This window comes from Thermobia domestica, chromosome 3, assembly GCF_964235325.1.
Source record: "Thermobia domestica chromosome 3, izTheDome1.hap1.1, whole genome shotgun sequence".
Taxonomy (NCBI): domain Eukaryota; kingdom Metazoa; phylum Arthropoda; class Insecta; order Zygentoma; family Lepismatidae; genus Thermobia; species Thermobia domestica.
The window spans coordinates 60,293,681-60,318,821 of NC_137456.1; the positions used below are offsets into that span (position 1 = coordinate 60,293,681).

At 34.2% G+C, this 25,141-nt stretch overlaps 1 protein-coding gene across 1 annotated transcript in view; it reads right to left on the reverse strand.

Moving 5' to 3' along the window:
- Window positions 1-248: 248 nt before the first annotated feature.
- LOC145680421 (uncharacterized) overlaps window positions 249-25,141 on the reverse strand; it is a 179,415-nt gene continuing 154,522 nt past the window's right edge. Inside the window, exon 3 of the mRNA XM_081750936.1 lies at window positions 249-2,813. Within this exon, the coding sequence (XP_081607062.1) occupies window positions 2,406-2,813 (408 nt within the window). The 3' untranslated portion in view covers window positions 249-2,405. The remainder of the gene's footprint in view (window positions 2,814-25,141) is intronic.

Genomic DNA, 25,141 nt, shown 5'->3' on the forward strand with positions numbered 1-25,141 from the left:
ATTCCCTTACTTTTCCAATACTTTTTTTTTTTTTTTTTTGAGAAAATATTCACAATATTCTGTTAAATATGAGATGTTAAAACTTTAAAGTAAATTAAATTAAAAATCATAGGAATGATAATGCATGAACTTTATTTTAACTATTGTTTCTTTCATAATAAAGAGCGCTTTATTTTGCATCTGCGCAATCGTGTTCAGTACGTTAGCCATTTTTTTTAAGCTCATTGATATAAATGAAGAATTACTGGTTTTTTTTTTTTTTTTTTTTTGTATTTTATTTTTAATGAAATAGGATTTTAATGGCTTGATTTTGCCGATTCTTTTTCAAATCCATTTAAATGTCCCTTACTTCCTGATAATTTAATTTTGTGGTATAAAATTCTAATATTTGATAATCAGATTTGATAATATATTACAAATTCATTTTGAAAAAGCAAGGAATATTTTAACTTGGGCTAAAAACAAAATACAGGTGGCATAAGTATTCAACATGACTGCCTTGTTTTCTTTGAACCAATGTTGGATGGATTTAGAGCAGTTCCATCAAATATTGTATGTAACTTTTAACACAACACTATAATATGAGGCGTTCAGAGTAGTAAGGGCGAATTGAATGAAGCCATGCACCCTGCAAAATGCAATTTGAACGATCAAAATAATCGTTCATTTATTTTCAAACTATTTCATAGAGTAGCTGTATTTTCTAAAGAAAAGAGAAACTCTTTACATAAACTATACACATAGGACCGAGAACTGGTTGCCATGGAACAGTTTGGTATTACTACTCAAATACCTCAAATGTAATTTCCAAGCCTTCTGATTGTACGTAACTTTTGCTGAGTTCGCTCTTACTACACAGAATATCTCATAAGATTTTTTTAAAAGAAAAAAGAAGAGAATATGTAACAAAATTTTAAAATCCATTTCTTGAATTTGAGTAACTGTGAACACTATCGCTTCATAAATTATGAGAGTTCCATATAGGATACATTGGAAAGACCCCGATCATATTTTACAAAGTATTTTTTTTTCAATGTCAAAATTTTGTCCTAAGACAAATACCATATTGTAGGTGTTATACCCAGCATCTTTAGCTTTTGCTTACAGTTTACGAAATAATAATAATATCCGCATGTATAAGGCGCTACTAGCCTAAAAACTATCCTATCGAAATGTGTTGGTTTCATCCATTTTGAAAATGACATAATGAAGCTCTGTCATTTCTTTCTCAGTGTAGTTTGCAGTTTAAGACAAACATTATAACCAATTCTTTTGCTTGATATATTTTTTTAAAATGACCAACGACCACCTTTAACTATTCTCACTTAACCGAACTGCAACCAACATTAAACCAAACAATAATGACTCATGCTTCAATAACCTATAAATCGACCATGCTACCGGATCAGCGTGTCATTCTTATCTTCTAACCCTTACAGGTTTTAATATGTAAGTAGTCGCAGCTATATAAGCCCGATCGCTGAAATTGTTATAAAGTAAAAATTGATTTTCAAAATGTGGACAAAATGGCCGGTTATAAGTAAACTTGTTATCACTAATAAATGTAAAATTAGATAAGAGGCGCCGAACATAATTGTTTTATGCTAACTAAATAACTTTATAATTGTATCAAACAGTAAATTAGTGTAAAAGTAAAAGTTGATCAACAGTAAAACTGAAAAGAAATGAGAGCCTGATGCTCAAATATTTAACTCTCCGGCAGCCATTTTGATCCCTCCCTGTTGTCATTCGTATGTAAAACTCGCACCCGTATTTTTTTAAATCTTACACATGTGAGAATACGGTACTTTTTAAAAATTATTTTATTTCTTCTTTCTTTAACTCACTTGTGGTTTTATAAATCTTCAGCTGCAGACCTAGATCCGCGTCACTTATAACACCAAGTTTTGTTATAAATTATTATTTTGTAATATAGTATAATTTAATGTTGTTGATGAAATTGATGAAAATGATGGATGATGATGAAATATGGCGGATTAATCTTCATTTTCTTTCATTCTCTTGCTGAGAGCAATTTATTTTATACTGTACTTCAGCATCACATTTCTTCCAATAATTGAATTTATAACAATAAAATAAACAAAGTTCGTGGATTATCCCTGATTATAGCTTCAATGTGTATTTGAGCAAAACTTTAAAATCCATCCCTTGAACTTGAGTGAATAATTGTGAATATTCGCAAATAATATATTGTAAAAGTGACTCATGTGTCATCTGTTCGCGCTCCTTTACACTCATATTTAAGTGGCAACACTGTTCTTATATCTGGCACTTTTTCTTTTATACCGATTAAACGCAACTTAAAAAAAAAAACTCACAAAATGGTGGTTTCAAATAACAAAAAAGTTAATTGTCTATATTATTCGTCAATAAAAGAATTACGATCACCTTCTCCAATTAAAGTACGATGTACAAAACCTATTTCGTCCATGCACCACTGTAGGTACTGATTGATTTTGCTGTTCATTGACATTAGTCGTACTATCATACGGTGGTGGAGGCCCACATGGAAGAGAATTCACATGATGATCTGTTTCCTGGCTGGAGGAGGGCCCTGGGTCACCTGGACTCTCCTGCTGTGTCCCTGTTGTGGATGTTGTGTCGGTTTCTGTGGGTGATGATGGCATACTCAGATGAAGTGGACTAAGTTTTATGGCGTCTTCGTAAGATGGTGGCGCTGCAATCACAGCATCGTAGTCCGGTGGTTTCTGCGTTGGAACATAGTCCGGAAGTGGTGATGCGTTGGGATTCATTGTTGGAACTGATATGACGTGGACTGTCGCGTCGACTCCCTGAAACACACAAACGAAAGAATAAAATTAATATTATTACGAAAATTCAATTTACAATAAATCAAAATGGATTAAAATACTGGAATACCTTGTACATAAATAGCTACAGTATATTCATCATCAGTATCAAACAAATGATTTAACGATCAATTTGCAGATATGGCTTTATATTATTTAGACACAGAACAAATAGTAATTAATAATATCAGTATTAGATTCATGAGCAAATATTTATTTAGAATGTGTAGCTGAAATCCTTCCGAAACCGTGACTTAACAAAGTTTCATGCTAAAAAGAAACGATTTAATGGTCGTTTAAGAACATTGTGCTTTTTGGAAGATTTGTACTGTATTCATCAGGGCCGGATTAACCTATCTGGGAGCCCGGGGGTACAAAAAAATACGTGACTCTTGCTGATAGTACAGTAGGAAAGTTAAGGAGCCGGGAGGAATTTCCGGGCCCCTTCGTATAATTTATTATACACTATTTGATCATTTTTTAAAAAATGATTTATGCTAATTTATTAAGACGGTGGATGTAACAAAGGAAGAAATTTGTTTCATATTTTTGGTCACAATATCTTATGATGATGATTATATCTTATATGATTCTTTTTAGACAGCCAGTTCAGATTTGATCAGAGTGGAGGCCCGGGCCTACAGCCCCTCCCTCTTAATCCGGCCCTGGTATTCATGTTTAGGTATTTGTCTGTGTTGAATTTGAAAGTTTCTGGAATTGTTTACTTACAATTTCAAAACAGTCAACGACTATTCCTCCTTTTGCTTTACTTGATACCAGTGATGATATCAGGGGATGGTCTGCAGGGGATTCCCCCCACCCCCCGAAGGTACGAAATTTTCCCACAAGTCAAATCTCCAATCGTGCTCAATAAGGGTAATATAAGTATTTTTGCAGTAGTACTTTAACCCCCAGCATATTGAAATTTCCCTGCCTCCTGGGTGAAATCGTCTGAAATCATCACTGCTTGATAGCCATGTTAATGCTCTTTACTCAAATAATAGAGAATGATTTAACAAAATTGCTAGTTCTAGTCGTAGCTATACTGTTTAAATGTCAAAATCAACAATGAACTAATAAAAAGTTTGCTAGTCCTCATAGTGCTCTTAGAATATCAAAATTAATAAAGTGAACTACAAGGTTTGTTAGCTCTTATCGTATTGTCTGAATATGAAAATCAACAATATTTTCAAGTATTGACAAAATCCTTATTTAATAGTCCTCCCCCCCTTTTGTACGCATATACAGCAAAACCTCGTTAATCCGAACTTCATGAGGAATAAAGTGACCGGATTAATGAAAGATCAAATTCACTGAAATGATCTAAATCAACAGTAGAAAGCACAATAAAACTTTATAGCTGCAAAACACGTTTATTATGTTGTATTTACAGGACAAAGCCTAAATACATTTATTATACTACTAGTGACCTGTAGTATACTTCCAACTGTATTATATACATGTACTGTAGTGTACTATATTTTCCAATAGGGGCCGCGGTGGCTCAATGGTAGAGCGTTTACCTCTGGTGCGTGGGGACCCGGGTTCAAACCCTGCTCCCGCCAAGTGAACTTTCATTCAAAAATTTCATTTCATTTATATATACGAGAATCGATTATTGACCTCTTGCATTCTTCTCTCTCTCTCTCTCTCTCTCGCTTTCTGTCCAGATTAAGCGGGGTCCAAATTAACGAGATTTTACTGCACTTTTACTGGATTTAATTCTTACTCCCCGAGAGGCACATGGTTAAAATTAGCAATATTCTACAAGAGCTATTTGCAATAATAAATAAAAATAACAAAATTACTTAAATCTTATAAAATAATACCATAATATTGACGTCTGAAAATAAAATGATCTCATTTTGTATATATATATATACCTGACAATACCCTTGTTCAATTAGACAAATCTACAAAAGTAGAAACCGTGTACGAGCATATTTTTACTATATGTTTGAAGTTACAGACAATACAATCGAAAATAATAATAATAATAATAAATAGTCAGTCATAACTTCATACCAAAATCATAATGTCATTATTTGGTTCACAACCTTTCTTGGTATGTTTCTTAATGTCTTTTAACAAAGGTGAAAGAATCTTAAGTATGTATGTTAATTCTCTAGTGTCTGACATTAGAAAGAAAAAAAAAAAAATCAGGAAATGCCGAACAGGCAAGGTCGCTGTAATTATGATACCACAGAACGATTACCTTTTCAACGGAAATTCTTTTAAATTAATATCACTCATTATAAAACTATAGTCTACTGATGGACACAATTTGACATTTAGTATGTGATGCCACCACTCACATACAATAGCCTTAAAACAACAACAACAACAACTAATAATAATAATAATAATAATAATAATAATAATAATAATAATAATAATAATAATAATAATAATAATAATAGAAAATATGAAACGAGGCTTTCTTTTTAATAATGCAGAAGTTTCTGGAAGTGGATTTAGCGATTCTTACAGTTCGGAAGCTATATGAGACATAGCCTACAGCTTCACGTGGAATACGAATTATATGACCTTCCGCCGAGAATAGAACGCGGACCTCCCGCGCCATAGACGCGTACGCTAACCATGTAGTCACGAGGGGAGCTCCGGAACATGGGCGTAGCTAATTTTTTTGCATGATAAACAGAAGCCTCAAATCTTGAGAAATTAAAGTAACTGGCATAAAGAATGCTTTTCAGATCTAGGTAATCACTCGGCGGGTTAACATAAATGACAGGCGATATAATGTTAACATTTACTGCAATCTTCTATGGTTTTTATCATATCACTTGAAAGCGAAAAAGTAAAAATTATCTAAGTAACAAAGTTTATTGCGTTCCGGGGTAACCCCAGCGAAGCGGGGTGAACGCTGCTAGTCTATTATATAAAAGAGAACGCACAAATCCTTTGTTAGCTCATCACGCTAATACGGCTGAACCAATTTCTTTCATTTTTGGGGGGTTATTAGGATTTGGACCCTAGATGGTTTTTATCATATCACTTTAATTTTTAATTACCAGTGTCTTGAGATAATTGACCATTCAAGTGTCCATAACGTACAAATCCTTTGTTAGTTCATCATAGGTATAAAAATAAACGTATTTATATGCAACCCGCATGACCGTGTCACTCGGCGGGTTAACATAAATGACAGGCGCTATAATGTTAACATTTACTGCAATTTGAAAGCGAAAAAGTAAAAATTATCTAAGTAACAAAGTTTATTGCGTTCCGGGGTGACCGCAGCGAAGCGGGGTGAACGCTGCTAGTAGCTAATAAAATAGATCAGTGGTGAACAAACGTTCTTAGGGGAGAGACAAAAAAAAAAAAAAAAAAGAGAGAGAGAGAGAAAACTTTATGAGACCCAACATAATTTACAAGAATGGTAAATTTTACAAAATCCTAATAATACTAAGCCCCATAGTATATATGATTGAAGTTTCCTATAATAAGACTGAAATTTCTCATAATATAGCTTTAACTGGAATGTACTGATTCTCAGACGCAAAGTTAAATATTCATCTTGTCAGTCTTTCTAATATCTACAGCTCTTTCGAAGCAATCTTTTCCTTCTTTTTATTCGTCAGATAAGGAAACGTGTCGCGGGCTCCTATTCTGCCTAATGACCCTCCAGCACTTTGTAACGCATGTTTGATCTAATCTTATCTTTAGGCATAACAGGAATTCCTGTTCCGCCTAATTAACGCAAAAAGAGATATTTAGATTTACGGCAAATTTAATACTAATTATTTTCCCTACAATTCCAGTTGCTTTCAGGACCTCTTGATTTTCTTATATCGTTTCAGCTTCTCTGAAATTAAATTAGCAATCATAGGCCACCATTATTTTACTACGAGTATATCTACGCGATATCTGTTGGTCATCTACAACTTCACCGAGGAGACCTTATCCTGGTTGCGAGGATATCGCGTAACCAAATTGCAACTAACTCAACAGTAACATAGTTAAAGGTTCTATTATAACTACCCTTACGAAAACGTGGATTGATATTTTCTCATAACGGATAATTCTTAATAATAATAAGAAGAAAATTTATATTTTAAAAAATGACTTTTGATATAAAAGTGATTCAATCAACATTTCCTCGTACAGAAGTTGAAATATTAAGAATAATAGTAACATAAATATATAAATTGGAACAATAGGACCTAATTATATTGCATATTATATAAGCAATTACGGAAAACCATTCTTTTATTGTATGGTTAATTTACGGATCTCTGTCCGTAGTCTAAATAACAATTATTACTATAAGCACAGTAAGGTGCTGTATACAAAAACTCTTCAGTTGTGCGGGGGGCGCGGTGGCTCAGTGGTAGAGCGTTCACCTCTGGTGCTTGGGGTCCCGGGTTCGATCCCAGCCCCCGCCAAGTGAACTTTGTGGTGGACAAACACCGTGCTCGTGGGTTTTCTCGGGGTTCTCCCGTTTCCTCCCACTTTCTTCATTCCACCATTTCACTCATCTCTCATCATCACCGTCTCCTTTAGTCTAACCGGCATAACTGTGGGACGTAAAACTCAAAGATTTCATTTCATTTTTCTTCAGTTGTGCGGAATTTAAGTGTTATAATATGTAATATTTTACCATCGAGAAAAAACATACTTCTCAACAGTAAAACAATCTCGATTTGAAAGATGTAAACATAAGCTTGTTTGTGATTGTACAAAATTGGAAAATGTAAACAAATCCTTATCTCTGATTGGTGGAATGTCTGTTCACGATATTGAAATGAAACTTGTAGACATATTTGTATCTTTTGTTTTCTTTGATGCAAGTTTGTTTTCTTAACTGTTTTCTAATAACTAATTAAACTACTCAGAGTTGAAATATAACATTCTTCTTTCTTCGTGTTCGATCTCAGCCCCAGCCAAGTGAACTTTGTGGTGGACAAACACCGTGTGCGTGGGTTTCCTCGGGGTTCTCCCGTTTCCTCCCACTTTCTTCATTCCACCATTTCTTTCATATCTCATCATCACCGTCTCCTTTAGCCTAGCCGGCAAAATCGTGGGACGTAAAACTCACAAATTTAATTTCATTTTTCTTCTTTCTTCGTTAGTAACATTGAGGCATGTTCCCCTATAGAACAACTTGTTGACTACATCCATGAATGAATATGTGTTGGTCTCTGCATACGTCATGTGTTGTTTATTACATTAGTAATCTAGCAATGTATGTTGAATCTCTTCTCTCTTTTTTTCTTTTCTTATGCATATTGATTCTATTACAATATACTCCAAATGGAATCTAGAACGTTTTGGTGTGAGGACGTTTGGTTGTAAGGGATGTTTCGGTATAAAAGATATTTGAGAGCATTAATTATATACTCGTAATGAGAAAAAGAGAGAATTAGTTCATATAGAAAATATAAAATAAAACTTGATTTAAAAAAAAAAAAGTATTTTGAATTTTGTGATTCTATACTCGAATCTTTACACCAAGCCAGCTACACACCTAAACGTCCTTATATCGAAATGTGTTACATCGAAACGCCTACACTGAAACAGCCGAATCCCACTCTAAATTGTTGAGTATGATTGACATGATTACGTGATGGATGACATAGTTTCTTCATAGTCTATTCCAGTATTAGAAATCGATTCAATGTCTATTTTGATAATCAGCCTTTTTTTTCTTTTGCTATTTTTTGCGTTTGCTTTTTTTTATTTTTTTTATTTTTTATTTTACTGCTGATGCGCCTTTCTTAGTGTACGGTTGAGCGTGATTTGCGCCCATGGAAAAAAAAATGTTCAAAAGCTTCAGATACGGCTATTGATACGTTAATTGTATTCAAAAGTTCCTTAGATAGACACGTTATTTATGGCCGTGTGGAACTGTTAGGTTCGATTCGATTCCATTCGATTAATCCTGAATTACACAAGTTGAATGTACTTTCTTGTAATAAGGATGGTATTTTTGTGGAAGGTTATTTTTCAAGGAGTATTAAAATATCGAACTTGAAGAAATGCGTTTGTCTCAAGGAAAATAGCTTCCAAGTAAAAGCAATTCTAAGGAGTCGTACACTACAATGCATTACCTATAATGGGCTGGCTAATATAGAATAGTTCTAACTTTAAAATGTGGAGGAATATCTGGCCTATTACATGCAAGAATTCGTTGACATTCAGTTTACTCGCCGAAGTAGCTCTAAACAGCAACAAATACTTCCTTCTGATTGGCCGAAACTAGATATCAACTAATTCTTGATCGTAATTGGCCAATCATTTTTCCATATTGAAACCTAAGTTGCTTATTTCAAATAAGGAGGCATTATAGGCCTCAGTTTCAGTTGTACTAGCTGCCAAAAACTACGAAAATTGAATTATTTATATTATATTATTTAATCGGAGCTATTTTATAAATACTAGGCCCATTACTTTTTAAGTGGCTTTCCAAAATAAAGTACATGCAAATTTAGTTGCATTTCAAATATAATTTACCTTTTTGTTGGTAGTCACATATAAGAAAAAGCTTTGTTATGCTATAGTTTTCTACTTAATGGTCATAAAATGAATAAAATGAGAGACATAAGCCATGAGAAAAATCTTACTGAATATGAGTTGGTATACGATAATATAGTAGCATTTGAAAAAAAGCAAAGTCTAGATTTTTGATCTTACACTCATAGCACACTGCACCATACTATACGACTCATTAAGATTGTTTTTACTGCAAAACTTATGTTACAATGAACAGTTTTGAGGGTGTTCTTTCACGGGATGTTTATGTTAAAGATAGAACTTAATGGGAAGTAAAGTTTTTGAACATGACTGCATGACTTGTTTTTTCGTAATGAATTACAGATGTATATTCCCATTTCAGAAAATTTAATTTAAAGGGTTCTGGAATGGCATTTGAAACTCAAAGGAAAATAGGTACTAATAAATTTCCCTCAAATTTAAATATCCCTTTTGCGAGAATAGGAATTCCTGTTCTGCCTAAAGATAAGATTAGATAAAAATTGTGTTACAAAGTGCTAGAGGGTCATGAGGGTCATTAGGCAGAACAGGAATGAACCAACATTATAGGGGGTGCATTTGGCGTGCGGGCCATATAGTTTACCCATCACTGCAATAAATGAACCTAACAGTGAACAAACCATTCGGCTAGGTGGAACTACAAAACAGTATACAGTAATATCATATTACAAGAATATATTATTTTTAAGTTATCGCCAGTTGGTAGATTAAATTATTTCGCTAACCAGTTGCAAATAATTCACAAATGACAGTAATTTTCTCTTCATGTAACTTTATTGTTTCATTATACTAGTTGTACAAACAGCTACCATATACTTTTGCTTTCACAATATCATGTAATTCAAACTCTAGTAAACAGCTGTCTGTTGAGATGTAAATGACAATCATAAATTCATCTACATTTCTATAGTCATGTTAATATTGCAAAATTGTTTACTTCAAGTACACAGCTTTGTAACACAAAAGTACTTTTATTAAAACCTTGTAAAATTGCATTTAATCAAATGCTAGAAACTTCATTGTCCATGGCGCTTAAACAAAGTGTAGAAATATGTATTCAACATAAAGCTTGAAAATTGTCGTTAGGGATGTTGAATGAAAGAAAGAAATCATGAATTATGAACAAGGAAATTATTTTGTTCGTTACGCTTCATGACGAATGGTTTGTTAAGCAAACGTATTTTTAACTGTGATATATATAGATGTCAGCGGAAATTACATAGGTATAGAAATACTTGCATTTAATGAAAAATGACTATTACTAGAAAGTATACGTCATAAATGACCTTTGTGTGGATACTAATTAGTCAGGAAGGTAATCATTAATATTGTCGTAAAGAAAAAATAGAAATTAATACAGGAATTTTATAGAACTGATGATGTCGATTTTTTTTTTTTAAATCGACAGAAATTTTACTTTCAAAAAAACACGCTGAGAAGAAAATGTACTCAAAAGAATACATCAATATTCATTGCTGACGATACTTTTATGTATATTTTTGCTCTCTGCCAGAAGAAATAAAAAAAAAAATTGAAAAAATCGGCACTGGAAAGACGGCTTCGATTCTCAGTATAAGCTCATGTGGCCCATGCCTCAAATATCCTTGGTACTGAAGGGATCGCTAAATTTTAATCCAACCAACAATCAATCCGGCGTTCCCCCTCTCCCTCCCAAAATTAAAAAAAATAACACGTTTTGATAACAAGCAATGTATTTCAATGCACGAACAAGTTGATAGAAATAAAAATCAGATTGTTTATTTTATAGTGTGACTAATATACGAGGAGGAATCAAAAAGTTCCCGGAATGTTGTAGTTTCGGCATCTGTGATGTAATCAGGAGCGTCATTTCAGACTTCGCCTGAGAGGGGCAAGAGCACCACCGACATGTGACTTTCACGTTTTGTACTAGTATATTAGTAGACAATCGATTAAAGTATATGTATTGCTCAAACTCTTGGGGGGGAGGCAATTGCCCCCTCCTGCCCCCCCTAAATGACGCCCCTGGATGTAATCACAATGAATCTTTTTACAGTACAGTTTTTAGGTTGCGTAAGACACCTTCGGAAAAACACATACTTCCTCCACCGCTTGTGCCATTGCTGGAAACACCGACAAAAGTCCTCTTTTCCGAAGTTCGCTGTCGCGTTGGTTTCGATGTCTTCTACAGCGACGAAACGGGTATCGGTGCTGTTTTCCTGAAAGCATTGTCACCCTAAACTGACTTTAAGACTTAGTAGGTACCTGAAGTACATTTCCCCCAATTTGCACATGAACTTGATGTTTATGCATTGCTCGAACTGCGAGATTAGCACCAAATGAACACCACATTCTCCTTTGTTTAGTTATACTACTCGTAAACTGACTGTTATGGCCTGTTTACACTTATCATATACATAATTAGGCAACCTAAGGACTTTACTGTACAAGTTTCATTGCGATTCACAAATGCCGAAACTACAACAACATACCGGGAACATTTTGATTTCCCTCATATTTACATTTTGTATGGATCTGTGCATTTACTGTTCAAATAACAGCTGGTTCATGATTTATGTAAACATTTTAAGAGGCCTCATCACTGCGAAATTAAAATACCGCTAATTTTACATTAATTATGTGATATCTTCAAATAGATAAAAGATAATCGAAAAGTGGAACAAGACCTCCCTAAACAATATTACTTTACGTGTGATACCGTTATCACGAATCACTTATCTGCTTTTGATTTCCAGTCATTAAGAACATCGGCATTTATTTTCGCGTTTCTAAATAACTGCAAGTGGAAAGTTATTAGGTGACTCGTGATAACGGTACATTATGCAAAATAACATTGTCTAGGGTGGTCTTGTTCCACTTTTCGATTATATTTTATCTATTTAAAGATATCACATAATTACTGTAAAATTAACGGTATTTTAATTTCGCAGTGATGAGGCCTCTTAATAGACTGTAAATAATTATTTGCGAAGTTTTTTTTAAATAAAACCTGATTTTTTATTTTATTTTGGGACAACAGTATTGTTATTGACAGGACCAGTGCCATGATCTTGTAATCCAGCTTTCTTGGAGGTAAGATGGTGTGGTGGGTAACGGTATACTGTGAGGATTGACTGTATGATGATTTATGCACCCACCCGCCAACTGCACGAGCAAAGGTTCTCTCATGATTCACAGCTCAAGGCCCATCCTTCATAACCTTAGAGTGGCATAACAACGCAAAATACAAAAAAAACTTTTTTTTTAAATCTTAGTTTAACTTGAGTGAACCGTTAATCTGAAGAAAACAAAGGTAATTTTAAGACTGAACGTTCTTATCCATGTCTCAGTGATTACGGACATAAAAAGGGATGTTATTAAACTCCAATATTAAAATAAATAAAACAAATAGACCGCATCCATCCTGTCAACTAATTATTATATTTTCACAAGTAGATCTCTAGTAACTATCACACATACAGCACATTCAGCTAGAATATTATAAGAAACAATAATATTTCCTGCAAAAAGTTCCTCCTAGTTTGTTCTCCAGAAAAAAAATGAAATTTAAACCTCTAAAGCACTGACAGAGCCATTTACACATATATAAACATTTATAAAACGGAATAAATCATAGCAAACAAAAAATGAAATGAAATCTTTAAGTTTTACGTCCCACAGTAATGCCGGTTAGGCTAAAGGAGACGGTGATGATGAGAGATGACTGAAATTGTGGAATGAAGAAAGTGGGAGAACCCCGAGAAAACCCACCAGCACGGTGTTTGTCCACCACAAAGTCCACACGGCGCGAGCTGGGATCGAACCAGGGACCCCAAGCACCGGAGGTGAACGCTCTACCACTGAGCCACCGCGCCCCCTGCATTATAGCAAACAATAATAATATTTCACAGAATATCCCTGCTTTATATCAGATTTAGCGAATAATAACTACCTGAACCTGCTATTTACACAGTGCACAGTTCTAATGTGAGCGTGAATATCCTTCCCACTTCTCATCATATCTATGCAAGTCTCTTTATGGACACAAGTAAAGAACAGGAAGACTCTCAAAGGGAGTGAATTGCTATAGACAAACATATAAATGTAGTGTTTTAATATATAGAATGTTAGGGGAGTTTGTGGCAAACTTGGATAAGTGATAGATAATACCAAATGCAAATATTTTTTTTCTTATAATTCCACATCCAAGTACGCCTCCTTGTCGGTCTACAAGCCTTCGAAGTTGCCAGCTTGCAGGAAGTTTTGTCATTCAGATCAAAGCAAAGCGCCTGAAATGTCCATCAACCCGCTATAAGTAGCTCCTCTGCTGGTTGCCTTTCACAAGGGTATCAACCTTAACGTCCCAGTAGCAATTACGATCAAAACGGCGCCTAAAATATGGGATAGAAAAATAAAGACAAGATTTTTGAAAATTTAAATGAAAACTGACAAGTCTACACAAAATTTAGAATCGACCAGCGAAAACAGTACGTTTCTAGCACTTGTCGTTTTCGAGATCTCATTGTCGAAAGGATTGGCCACAAACATATAAACTTTTCTTGACCACAAACATAAACCTAGCATATAGATAATCAGGGGCATAGCATGCATGGAAGTTATGGAAAGCCTGACCTTCGACCTGAGTAAACAAAATAATGCATTAACGTTGTTGAGTGTATACGCCATCTTAGTTCTTTAGCCCGTTTACTTCAATGGGGAAGTATTTTTTTGTTTTCAATTTAAATGATGTGATTTTACTAGTTTCTTCTTCAGGTTTAGTTAAATATATGAAAATAAATTTGTTTTATATATAAATATAATATTAATTAAATTAAATTAGAAAAAAAGTAATTTAATTTTAATTAAATTTCTTTTCGAAGTAAGATACATTTTAATAGATTTGAAAAAAATAAATCGGTAAAATGAAACCATTAAAAATTTCAGTTCATTTCAAAGAAAATGGAAAAATAATTCTCCACGTAAACCAGTAGGCCACTAATGCACTAACAACAAGAGTACTTCAGCAAGAAACCTTTCGGCCAGTAGGCGCGTGCTTGGCTTTTGGCTTTCTACGCTTGCAATTGAAACTCATGCTTTCATACAATCTGCCTTTTGTTTGTACTTGCAAGTGATGCTTTAGACCCTTCGCAGGGCGTCATAGCATCACGGCCATTCATTGGCTATTAACTTGATTTGTCTTGTAAAACATTTGTGACAAGCTTGAATGGAAAACTGAATGCAAGGTTGCCCCCATGTAACTTCGTTACTGGAATCCAGCTTGCGATATGGTTGCACGTTTTCTAATCAAGCTGGATGTAATCTTGGCTGACTTGCAATTCAAGCTTACAGCAAGCAGTTTGCAAGTTGTCTCTGCCACTAGGGTACAAAACTACCGTACGTTGTTACTACTACTAATAAAATGAAATAAAATCTTTAAGATTTACGTCACACGGTTATGCCGGCTAAGTTAAAGGAGACGGTGATGATGAAAAATGAATGAAATGGTGAAATGAACAAAGTAGGAGGAAACGGGAGAACCCAAGGAAACCCACGCACACGGTGTTTGTCCACCACAAAATTCACCTTGCGCGAGCTGGGATCAAACCAAGGATGATACTACTACTACCACTACTACTACTACTACTACTACTACTACTACTACTACTACTACTACTACTACTACTATTACTACTACTACTACTACTATTACTATTACTACTACTACTACTACTACTACTACTACTACTAATAATAATAATAATAATAATAATAATAATAATAATAATAATAATTATTATTATTATTATTATTATTATTATTATTATTATTATTATTATTATTATTAATGCCATCACTGAAATTTATCCAAATTAAGAACCCTAAATGAACCTCTTTATTGTCTACTCTAATCTCTTTATTGTCACATAAGAATTATTTTGTTCAATACTATAAAATCATTATTTGTCTCCCTATGGTACCTTCTATTACACCTATTACATATCCGATAACATTTTTTTTTTTCAAAAACAATCTAACCAGTTTATTTCCCACTTTTAAATTATATTCAGTATTTTCTTGTCTCCTATCGTTATCACATCCTCATAGTTTTTATTATTATTATTATTATTATTCCACCTAGACAATTTTCTCCATCCTATTCATTATCTTTATTTTCGATATTTCCAGGGTTTTTTCCTTTCTTTCTTTGTAATGTTCACATGCACAATGCAACAAATAGTCTCAAAGAATTATTTAATGCTGAGTCTTTTTTACGTAATAATCCACTTAAAAACAAGAAAAAAACAAAACCGGACATCCCATTCCATTAACGTATTCGCTTTTCATTTTAACAACAGTTTTCCATTTTATATACATGGTAGTTACCAAACACACGCAAATTGACATGCAAATACGTAAACATAACAAAATAGGTAGATATAGAACTCGTGTCAGTAAACAATCGATATTTCCTTTACAGGATGTTTACCTCGAGTAGGGCTATCGATTGAGTTTGGATTCGAAGAAAGAAAAAAAAACTTTAATACCTTAGGCACTGATATAGATACACAGCAAGAACATATTACACTTCCAAACTGTGCTATGCATAAGGATAAGAAACGCTATAGAGCGATTCAGTGTCGTCCCGTCTGTCTGTCTAGGACAGAGGTTCTCAACCTTTTTTGACAGATGGCACATTTTACTGAATGTCCGACATACTACTTTGATATTTTATTATTATTATTATTATTATTATTATTATTATTATTATTATTATTATTATTATTATTATTATTATTATTATTATTATTATTAATAATAATAATAATATCTATTATAATAGTGAAATCTTTTATTTTTTATAATGACTCCATATAGCATTAATCATTTATTATTGCTGCCATTGGAGGTGTTTAACTGCTACAGCCTGTCTCAACTTAAACCAATTTATTATTAAATTCTTCAAGATTTTTTTTTATTCTAAAATTTCGCTACACACCTTATGGAACTTTGTGACACACCAGTGTGTTGCGACAGATCGGTCGAGAAACACTAGTCTAGGATGAGAAATCGTGGAGGACAAGGACATTTTTGTCCACTTAATATTTATTTTTTGAATAAGACTGTCCCCATTAATAAGTTAAGCCAGTTGTGGGTGAATAAAGTGGTATTATTTTTAGAAGCTTGCAAATTAATTACAATAATTCTTATGTATTTAGCGGGTAAAGTTGTGGTTATGTTTTTTTTTTTTCAATTACATATAGTTTGGTAATTATGAATGTTCAAATATATGTGAACTCTCAACGTCGAAGCAATCTAGTGGAAAGAGTATTTTGTTTTACACATCTCCCTCTTTCCTCCTTCCCTACTTCGACTGTGATAATTTTGCACTTTGTGTCTGTTGACAGAATCAGAGTAAAGACTGTAAGAAATTACAAGTCTATTTTTAGGGATGGATTCAATGTTTGTATTCTAATAACATGTTCTATCTTCCTCCTTAGCTCTCTGTTAAAACCGGAAGTTGTGTAGTTCTACAACTTCCTGTTTAAATACTGGATCTCCTTAAAGCGAAAATGATCAGAGATAGCGAATAAGTTTATACATAGCAAACTCTGTACCAGAGTTGGCGTGGGTCAATGAAAACTTGACCCACGAGGCACTGACCCACCACTCATTGTGACCTACGCCCCACAGACCCACCACCCACCATGACCCACCCTGATCCACTTTCCACCGTGATCCATCATGACCCACTATGAACCCCTCTCGTCCACTGTGACATACTTTGACTCACCAAAATCCATCGTCATCAACTCTGACTCATGATCCACGGCCTCTTCTCTACTGACTAAAGAATTTACTCTTGTAATAAAACAAGACTGTGAAATTGTCACTAATTGAAGTTTGAATTTCTACGGTCAATCGCTCAAGCACCACTCTGTTACAATAAAGGTGGATCTGATCTTTACGACATAAGATGGTAAAGTGTATGTCAGTGAGGAAATTGAAGCACTTCGAGGTAGGGGAAATTAGTATGTGCCAAAAATATACTTGTACTAAGAGAGTATCCTTCCAAGTGTTAATTTCTCAACGTATTCCAAAAGAAACTTCTATTCGCAGGAAAATACCCCTGTACAATATGGAAAAGGTTATGATTTCTCAGTTCACAGTATTTTTCTCACAAAAGACTTGAAAAATCAGTTTTTCATAGCGTATAAAGGTGCTTGGGTACCCTCTGTGAGAACATCTCCATAAAGTATGCCCATAATTGTAATTTGTGTAATCACTAAAACGCCAAGTTAAATTTAAGTTTCAAATATGCATAATAGCAATTATTATGAATATTTATTCAAAATAGTTTACCGTCTAGTTTATAAAAAGCAAAGAAGAGACTTATTAAAAATTAGGTACAAAGTTGAATAACACAAATAAGCCATTAGTAATACAAGTATACATTTTCCAAAATTTGTAACTTGCCAACTTAAAACAAATCTGAAATCGGGTTTATTACCTGTTGGCCTCGAGAACTTTTTCATGGTAAATCATCCGCAGCGGAATGATGTCCATCCTTCAGCCAAGAAATAAGTAGCTTGTCTACTTTGAGCTTGTCTAGCGGTGGGCCATTAACATTGATGAACTACAAGTTAGACAATGTTTGAGCACTTAGTCTATTTCTAATATCAGTCATCTGTAAATTCATAAGATGAAATCCCCATTCGCACTGTGTCGTGGAAATTGATAAAGCTTCTACCGGATGTACAAATTTCTTTATCTCCTCATCGACAAATTGCTTGTCAGACTTACGTCTGATAACGATTTTTCTCGGTCAGTTTTGAAATACTCAGCAAGAAATATCATCTCTCTATCACCATACAACATCTTTTCCATATCGACCATGTCAGTTGGCAATGTCGACTCATGGAGAACAAGAACTTCATCTACCACGCTTTCGATAGGGAATGTTGCTCATACATTATCAATTAAAGTCTGATGATTTCTTATTTGTTTATAAATTTAATTTTTGTAATTACACATGAAGATCTTGCATCGTTTGGCCTAATCCTCGTTTCGCCTAACCAATTATCTGACACTTTTATGACAGATAAAAGATAAGCTTTATGTCCGCCATTTTAGGCGAAGTAAGGATACTCGTTTGGCCTAATCCTCGTTTTGCCTAAAATGGTGGACTATAAAAAAATCGTGGAGATAAAGTTGGAGGGAAATATTTCGAAAAAAAAAATCCCTACTATGTGAAGAACTAAGAAATACAGATGCTAAACCAGTTAAATCCTTCTTCCATATTCAGTTTCATAAACTGTTAAATCCCAAACCTGCAAATAACCTAATGAGAAAAGCAGAATCAAACCCAGTTAATTCCATATTTCAAACAATTTGAGGTTTCGTACTATATAGGATTAGTTTAGTAATCTGAATATTTATTGCAACTCTTCGTAAATCATTCGAAATTTTATTTGGCAAAATTTGAAGTGTGTGCTTTCATTATTTTTTTTTTATTTTTGGACTGAAAATTGAAAAAAAAAAAGAAAAAGAAATCTTTAGTTTTACGTCCAACGGTTATGCCGGTTAGGCTAAAGGAGACGGTGATGATGAGAAATAAATGAAATGGTGGAATGAAGAAAGTGGGAGGAAACGGGAGAACCCCGAGAAAACCCACAAGCACGGTGTTTGTCCACCACAAAGTCCACATGGTGCGAGCTGGGATCGAACCAGGGACCCCAAACACCGGAGGTGAACGCTCTACTACTGAGTCACAGCGCACCCTGGATTGAAAATGGAGACACTATACGTCTTAACCTAACTGCTCGTGAAACTTTTCTGTGCTTATTTGCTTTTCTTTAATAATTACTAGATAAATGCACGCAAAATTGAAAGAAAACGATACTCTAAGCAGCGATGATCATAATTTTGTTATCAGACAACACCAAAATTGTCTAGAAAACGTACAAGACACATGAAAAACTGGAAACGAAATGTAGCCAAAAAGACGAGGTGAGTGGACTATCTATGGTTAAAAGTCGTTTGTTTTGTATTTCAGGGTAACTCTTTACTCTGAACAGAATATTGTTGGATTAGGTTCTTCTCTAAACGGTCTCTTCAGCTTCAGCAGAACCTCTTTCTTAAAATGTCTCGTGTCAATTATCATTCAAAATTATAACATGCTTCTGGTACAACATGTTAAAAAATTTTGCCACTTATTTACCATTTCTGATTCTATTCCTGCTACTGATTTGCTCAAACTCAACATTTGCACATTTTGTTTTGCTATATTTCAAATTCATATATTGGGATAATTGGCAAATTAACATTCACCCTATGTTAGTAAATAAAAGGTTACAAACTCTTCCAAAATATAGTCATTCAGTTTAGAAATGTATACGGATAGGTATAATTAACTCCGCTTGTAGTTAGGAAGGGTTTGACGATTGAAAGCAGCTCAAAGCTCATGTTTTACAAAGAGGTTTTCGAGGATAGAAAACCGAGAAAGTGGTGATGCACCAGAGGACGACGACGATATGGATTTCCATTTAGTAGATGATGATGGAGAGGAGGTTACATAATTCAATTTTTTGCACATTTGGATCTATTGTTTTCAATTTAGAACAAAATTAATGTAGCATTTATGTATCCATATTCATTTGTGCCAATCTTGTGCAATGTATAGTTGATAATACATCCCCCCCCCAATATTTTAGTAGGCATAATACTGATTTCTGACTCCCTTTATTTTTGATAGGTTTTGTATCTTGAGCCTCAACAAAACTGGCCGCTCGTCCAGATGCAAAAGCTGTTATTTCCATTTACATACGCAAAACCTGTTAAATCCAAACTATTTTCTTCAATAACGCAATTCACAGACTAGTGTGATTATACAGCTTTCGACAGACCAACACTCAAATTATTCTTATTTTTTAGTGTTCTCTAGTTTCTAAAGTTATTTTACAATTATGACGTGTTTAAACAGTTTTTCTTGATTTGTCACAAATTTTAAAATGTGAATTTAACGGGTTTTGCTATTCACCTACTCATATATATTCCTATATATCCATGGTCCTAGTAAATACATAAAGGAGTTTTGGTAATCCTAACTCCTCGAAAATAGTTAATATAATATTAATCTATATATTTTGCATTTCTTAATTCTTTATATACTAGGGAATTTTCTCGTATATAATTTCCCTCTAGTTGAATTTCCACGATTTTTTCTTATTGTCCGCCATTTTAGGCGTAACGAGGATTAGGCCAAACGAGGATTCTTTTTTCGCCTAAAATGGCGGACACAAATCTTATCATTTATCTGTCATAAAAGTGTCAGATAATTGGTTAGGCGAAACGAGGATTAGGCCAAACGTGGCAACACGACACATGAAGGTTTGATGTCATTACTAAGTTTCCTCCCCCTTCTAGAAAGCGAAAGGGAACGAGGTTCCTGGAAAGTGTTCAGAGGTGAATGGGAATTTCCCTCCTTCTTCCCCTTCAATTACCACACTGCTGTTTGTCATGGGCCAAATTACGATGAGTTTCAATTAAATTATCACAGTATAATTATTTCCTTGTTGAATTATCGATACTTTTCAGTGGAAAAAAGGATGAAATTTGAAAGTCTCAAATCAAGGTAAGTAGACCAACGTAAAAGGGATAAAAAGTGTAAAATTTTCCATATTTGCGTACAATCTAAACTTAAAATTTCCGTGTAATTAAGCTTACAGTATAAATTTTATGTCTATTTTTTTGCACAACTTTATGGGTTGATTGCCCTGTGCCATAAGCACTACATATAATAAACATAAGCTTCAGTAATTATTATAGTAAAAAGCAAAACAAAAAAATACAGTGCTTTGCTTTATAAAGCAAAGCACTATATGTTTTGTTTCTGATTTTTTTTCTTAACTAATATCGATCGTTTTACTACCTCCAACTCACCAAACCAACTCACTACCAATTTTCCATGTATAGAACGTGCTCCCCCCCCCCCCCTATAAAGGAGAATATTTTAAAAGATGCTATGACACATTCTGTTTATTTTCAATAAAGAGTTAATACACTGAATTTCAGCTCCGTAAGCTTAACGGCTTGTAAGATACTCATTGTTTTTCGTAAAAATTCGGATCGTCACTATCTCCTTAGGATATGTATTATAATGAAAGCAATATAACATCCCAGTTTGGATTAAGGCCTAATTATATATCAAAAGTCATTTTATTTGACTTTGCAATTTGGCCGTGATGATCAGACACACACAGTTACATTCAGTTTTTTTATATAATAATTTATATATTACAGAGATTCAAAAATGTATTTTTTTTCAGTAGTTAGTTCCTCTAAAAACTGACAGGCCTCGAAAGCCAAGTAGTAGTACAAGTCCTATTGCTATTATTACAATTACAAATATCAATATCCAAAAGTGCCTGGAATTCTTTTTTTCACTTAGATATACTCACCTCAGGTAAGTAGACAGAAACAAATGGAAAAGGAAGGAAAATGAAGGTCTTGAAAGTAAAACGCAGACAAATTTACCAGTCTTTAGAAGATACTGTCTACAATGCAATGAGCAGCGTGAGTCTGTAGGTCAAATTTAGTCGGTGGTCGCAGTGGGTCACGGTGGGTGGTGGGTCCCCGCTTGCCTCCCGAATGGTACCATTGCCTCCTAGAACTTTACCTGAACAAAAACTCCATTTCCTATAACAAAAATCTAATTTAATTGATTTTTAGTATAAACTGAAGATGGCAATATTGTTTAGCGACAGGCAAAACTTTCCCACCCCTTCTTGTCATATTTTAGGTTCAGTGAAGGTCAAGGTCAGAGCTCAATTTACCGCGGAATGCCTGCAATCCTCTATAGTGAAAGTGGAGCCGCTAAACAACACAAACTGTAAATAACTATTGCATTCTTCGTAACATTTTTCACGGGCACACTTCTTCAACGTTTGGCTTTATTCCAATTATAGTTTAACGAAAGTCAGTAATTATTAAAGAATTGCAATTAATCGGCCCCAGCCCGGCCCGACCTAAAGAGAAATCAGTGTCGGCCCGCCCAAGCCCGGTCCGGCCCAAAGAAATAACATTGTCGGCCCGTGCAGGTCTCTAATGACAGGTGTCACTTGTTCAATTGCGAGGTAGAACCTGCTCTGAGCTCTGATAGAAAAGCTAGTGAGTGTGGAACAAACACTGTATCCTTGATGAACCCCCAAATAAAGAAATCAAGAGGTCTGGTGAACGTGGGGGCCATCTAATTGGCCCACCTCGGCCGATCCATTTACCTAGACCAGTAAAGGTAGCATTCTTTGCTCCAACTGCCGCTAGCGCTTGTGATGGCTTGTTTCTGAACTAGTGTACTACGTGAGTCAAAACTTGATGTATTTTGCTACAAAATGACACCAAAACCACGTCTGTAAGATAGATGAATAAATCAATATGAATTTTCAAAGTTTTAAAGTCCTCTTTGATACACTTGTTTATTTAGCAGGCTTCGAGATATAGCTTGCAACGCAAATTTACATTAGAACTATAACACTATACAGTCAAGAACAATAGCAATAGAAAAAGAGGTGGAAGAAAGTCCGTCAGGGCAAATATTTAATGGTATCAATCCGGTATTCGTCTGGTAGCATTTTAGGATTGAATAAGATTGATTTGAGTTCTAAACTCCCTTTCAGCATTGAGGCTATATGAGATGGGACCAATTAGTCTATTCGAATAGAGATCTGAATTACTGCTCGAGGTTGTATCCAAGGCGAGTAGTCCGACCGGAAATCAAACCTAGGAAATCACATGCGCTAGCTAGATATGATACGTGAAGCAAAAAATTCTTATTAAAATCTTAGTCAGGACAAACAGGCACCAAGTTCGAGCTCGAGACCTCTCGATTGCAAAGCACAAGCACTAATCATTTAAGCACTCTGCGGATTGCTTCAGCAAATTATGCATTCATAGTATATTATAAACTGACGATGCATTGCGAAATACATATGCATACACAAGCGAGCTACAACGAAGTTATAAAGAACAGAAAATACATTAAGCAAAGTATATAATTAGGCACAATGATCATTATTTTCTTGTGACATGTTGCTAATTCACTTAAAGACAACAATAATTGCTACTTTCTCACTGCGGATTGCAACTTGCAATTACATGAAATATATTTTTCCATACAGTAAAATCTGTAAAGTTCAGCCTTCTGTGCAATTCGAAAGATACACAAATGGTGCTATTATTTCTTTCAAGTTGACGATTTGTGTAAATTGGCAGTTTTATACATGTTTAATGTGTTACTAATAAAGTTTATACTGAAAAGTCAATAAAATGGTTATGTCGATTATTATTATTATTATTATTATTATTATTATTAGCGCATAAATCCTCAAGGCATCATGCAAAGAACTTAGAGGTGTTTGTTTGCCTTCCTTTGTGCCCATATTTCTCATTCTTTTGCTGTGAGTTTCTTTCCTCTCTTTAGACAACATTATTATTACAATACATATACAAACGAACTGTTCAAAAAAAAAAAAAAATCCATGATGGGAGCATAACAAGTAGCGTGACTAACATGGAAGCATTTTTAATAAGTTTGCGAGTCGTCTCTGGATTTGAAAGAGCAAAATTGAAGTCCTTTGTACAAACTGGATGCATTTTGTCCTCTTTTTACGGCTTAAAAACAATTCTTGTTTATAATATATATATATATATATATATATATATATATATATATATATATATATATATATATATATATATATATATATAACAGGATTTTAACATGAGTGAATAAGGGGGCTTCGTACTCTAATGGTTAGAACGTTGGACTCACGTCCGCGTGGTCCCCTGGGGCCTGGCCAGTCATCAAAATTTTGACCTAGTATCGTGAGTCAAACTGGGGAGTGACGTGAATAAAACATGGTCACTGGGTCCAGAAAAATCCTGATACGGTACACATGTTACAGATAGAACAACGCAACACACTAACCACGTGTTCACCGTTAGGCTGGACGTAGTTCAGCCTGTCGTTAACAGATGGCGTTGGAGTGGCTAAGCCATACAAAAGGCTGTCACGCCAGTGGTTAGTAAATTAGTAAACATGGATGAACTCTACGAAGAATATTGTTTGTATCAAACTGAGAAGCTAAAGTAAGTTATGTCAAATGAATATATATGGGAAGTGAGCCATGTAGTATCTGCAAAATGCTATGAAACAAAGTAGTAAATGTTTCCAAACAACTTCTTATAGACCAGAAATTTCGGTGCGCAGTTTATGACGTCATTACTGTTGGACATAGATATTATCTGGCTCACTTTCTATATATTTTATATTATCTTGTATTTAAGATATTCACCACAATTAAAAAAAAACGGAGATGAGCTTAAGGAAGATCTTTAAGGAATGCTCTTCTATGAACTTCAAGAACTACAAAACTATTACATTTTTTTTCATATCGAATTGCAATGCTGAATTTCAGAATATATATATTAATGCAATATCTTCGTACAGATACTAGAAATTAACTCAATATTGATACATGAAAACAGAATTTCAAATTTATATACATTAGGAACAAAATGAGGGATGGTAAATCTGACTCATCTTTGTGTGCTAGACTTGATTTTTAAGTGACAAGGCTGTATTTGAAGCAGTTCAAAGTGACAAGAAGAACCACTTAAACCTACTTTATTTTCACAAGTCACAGGTGGGGCTATATACGTTTTTTCTTTATATTGTATTGTCTTGTAAAAAAATTGATACATTAAAATGCCAGGTTTATATGTTTGTGGCCAAGAAGAGTTTATATATTTGTGGCAACTTC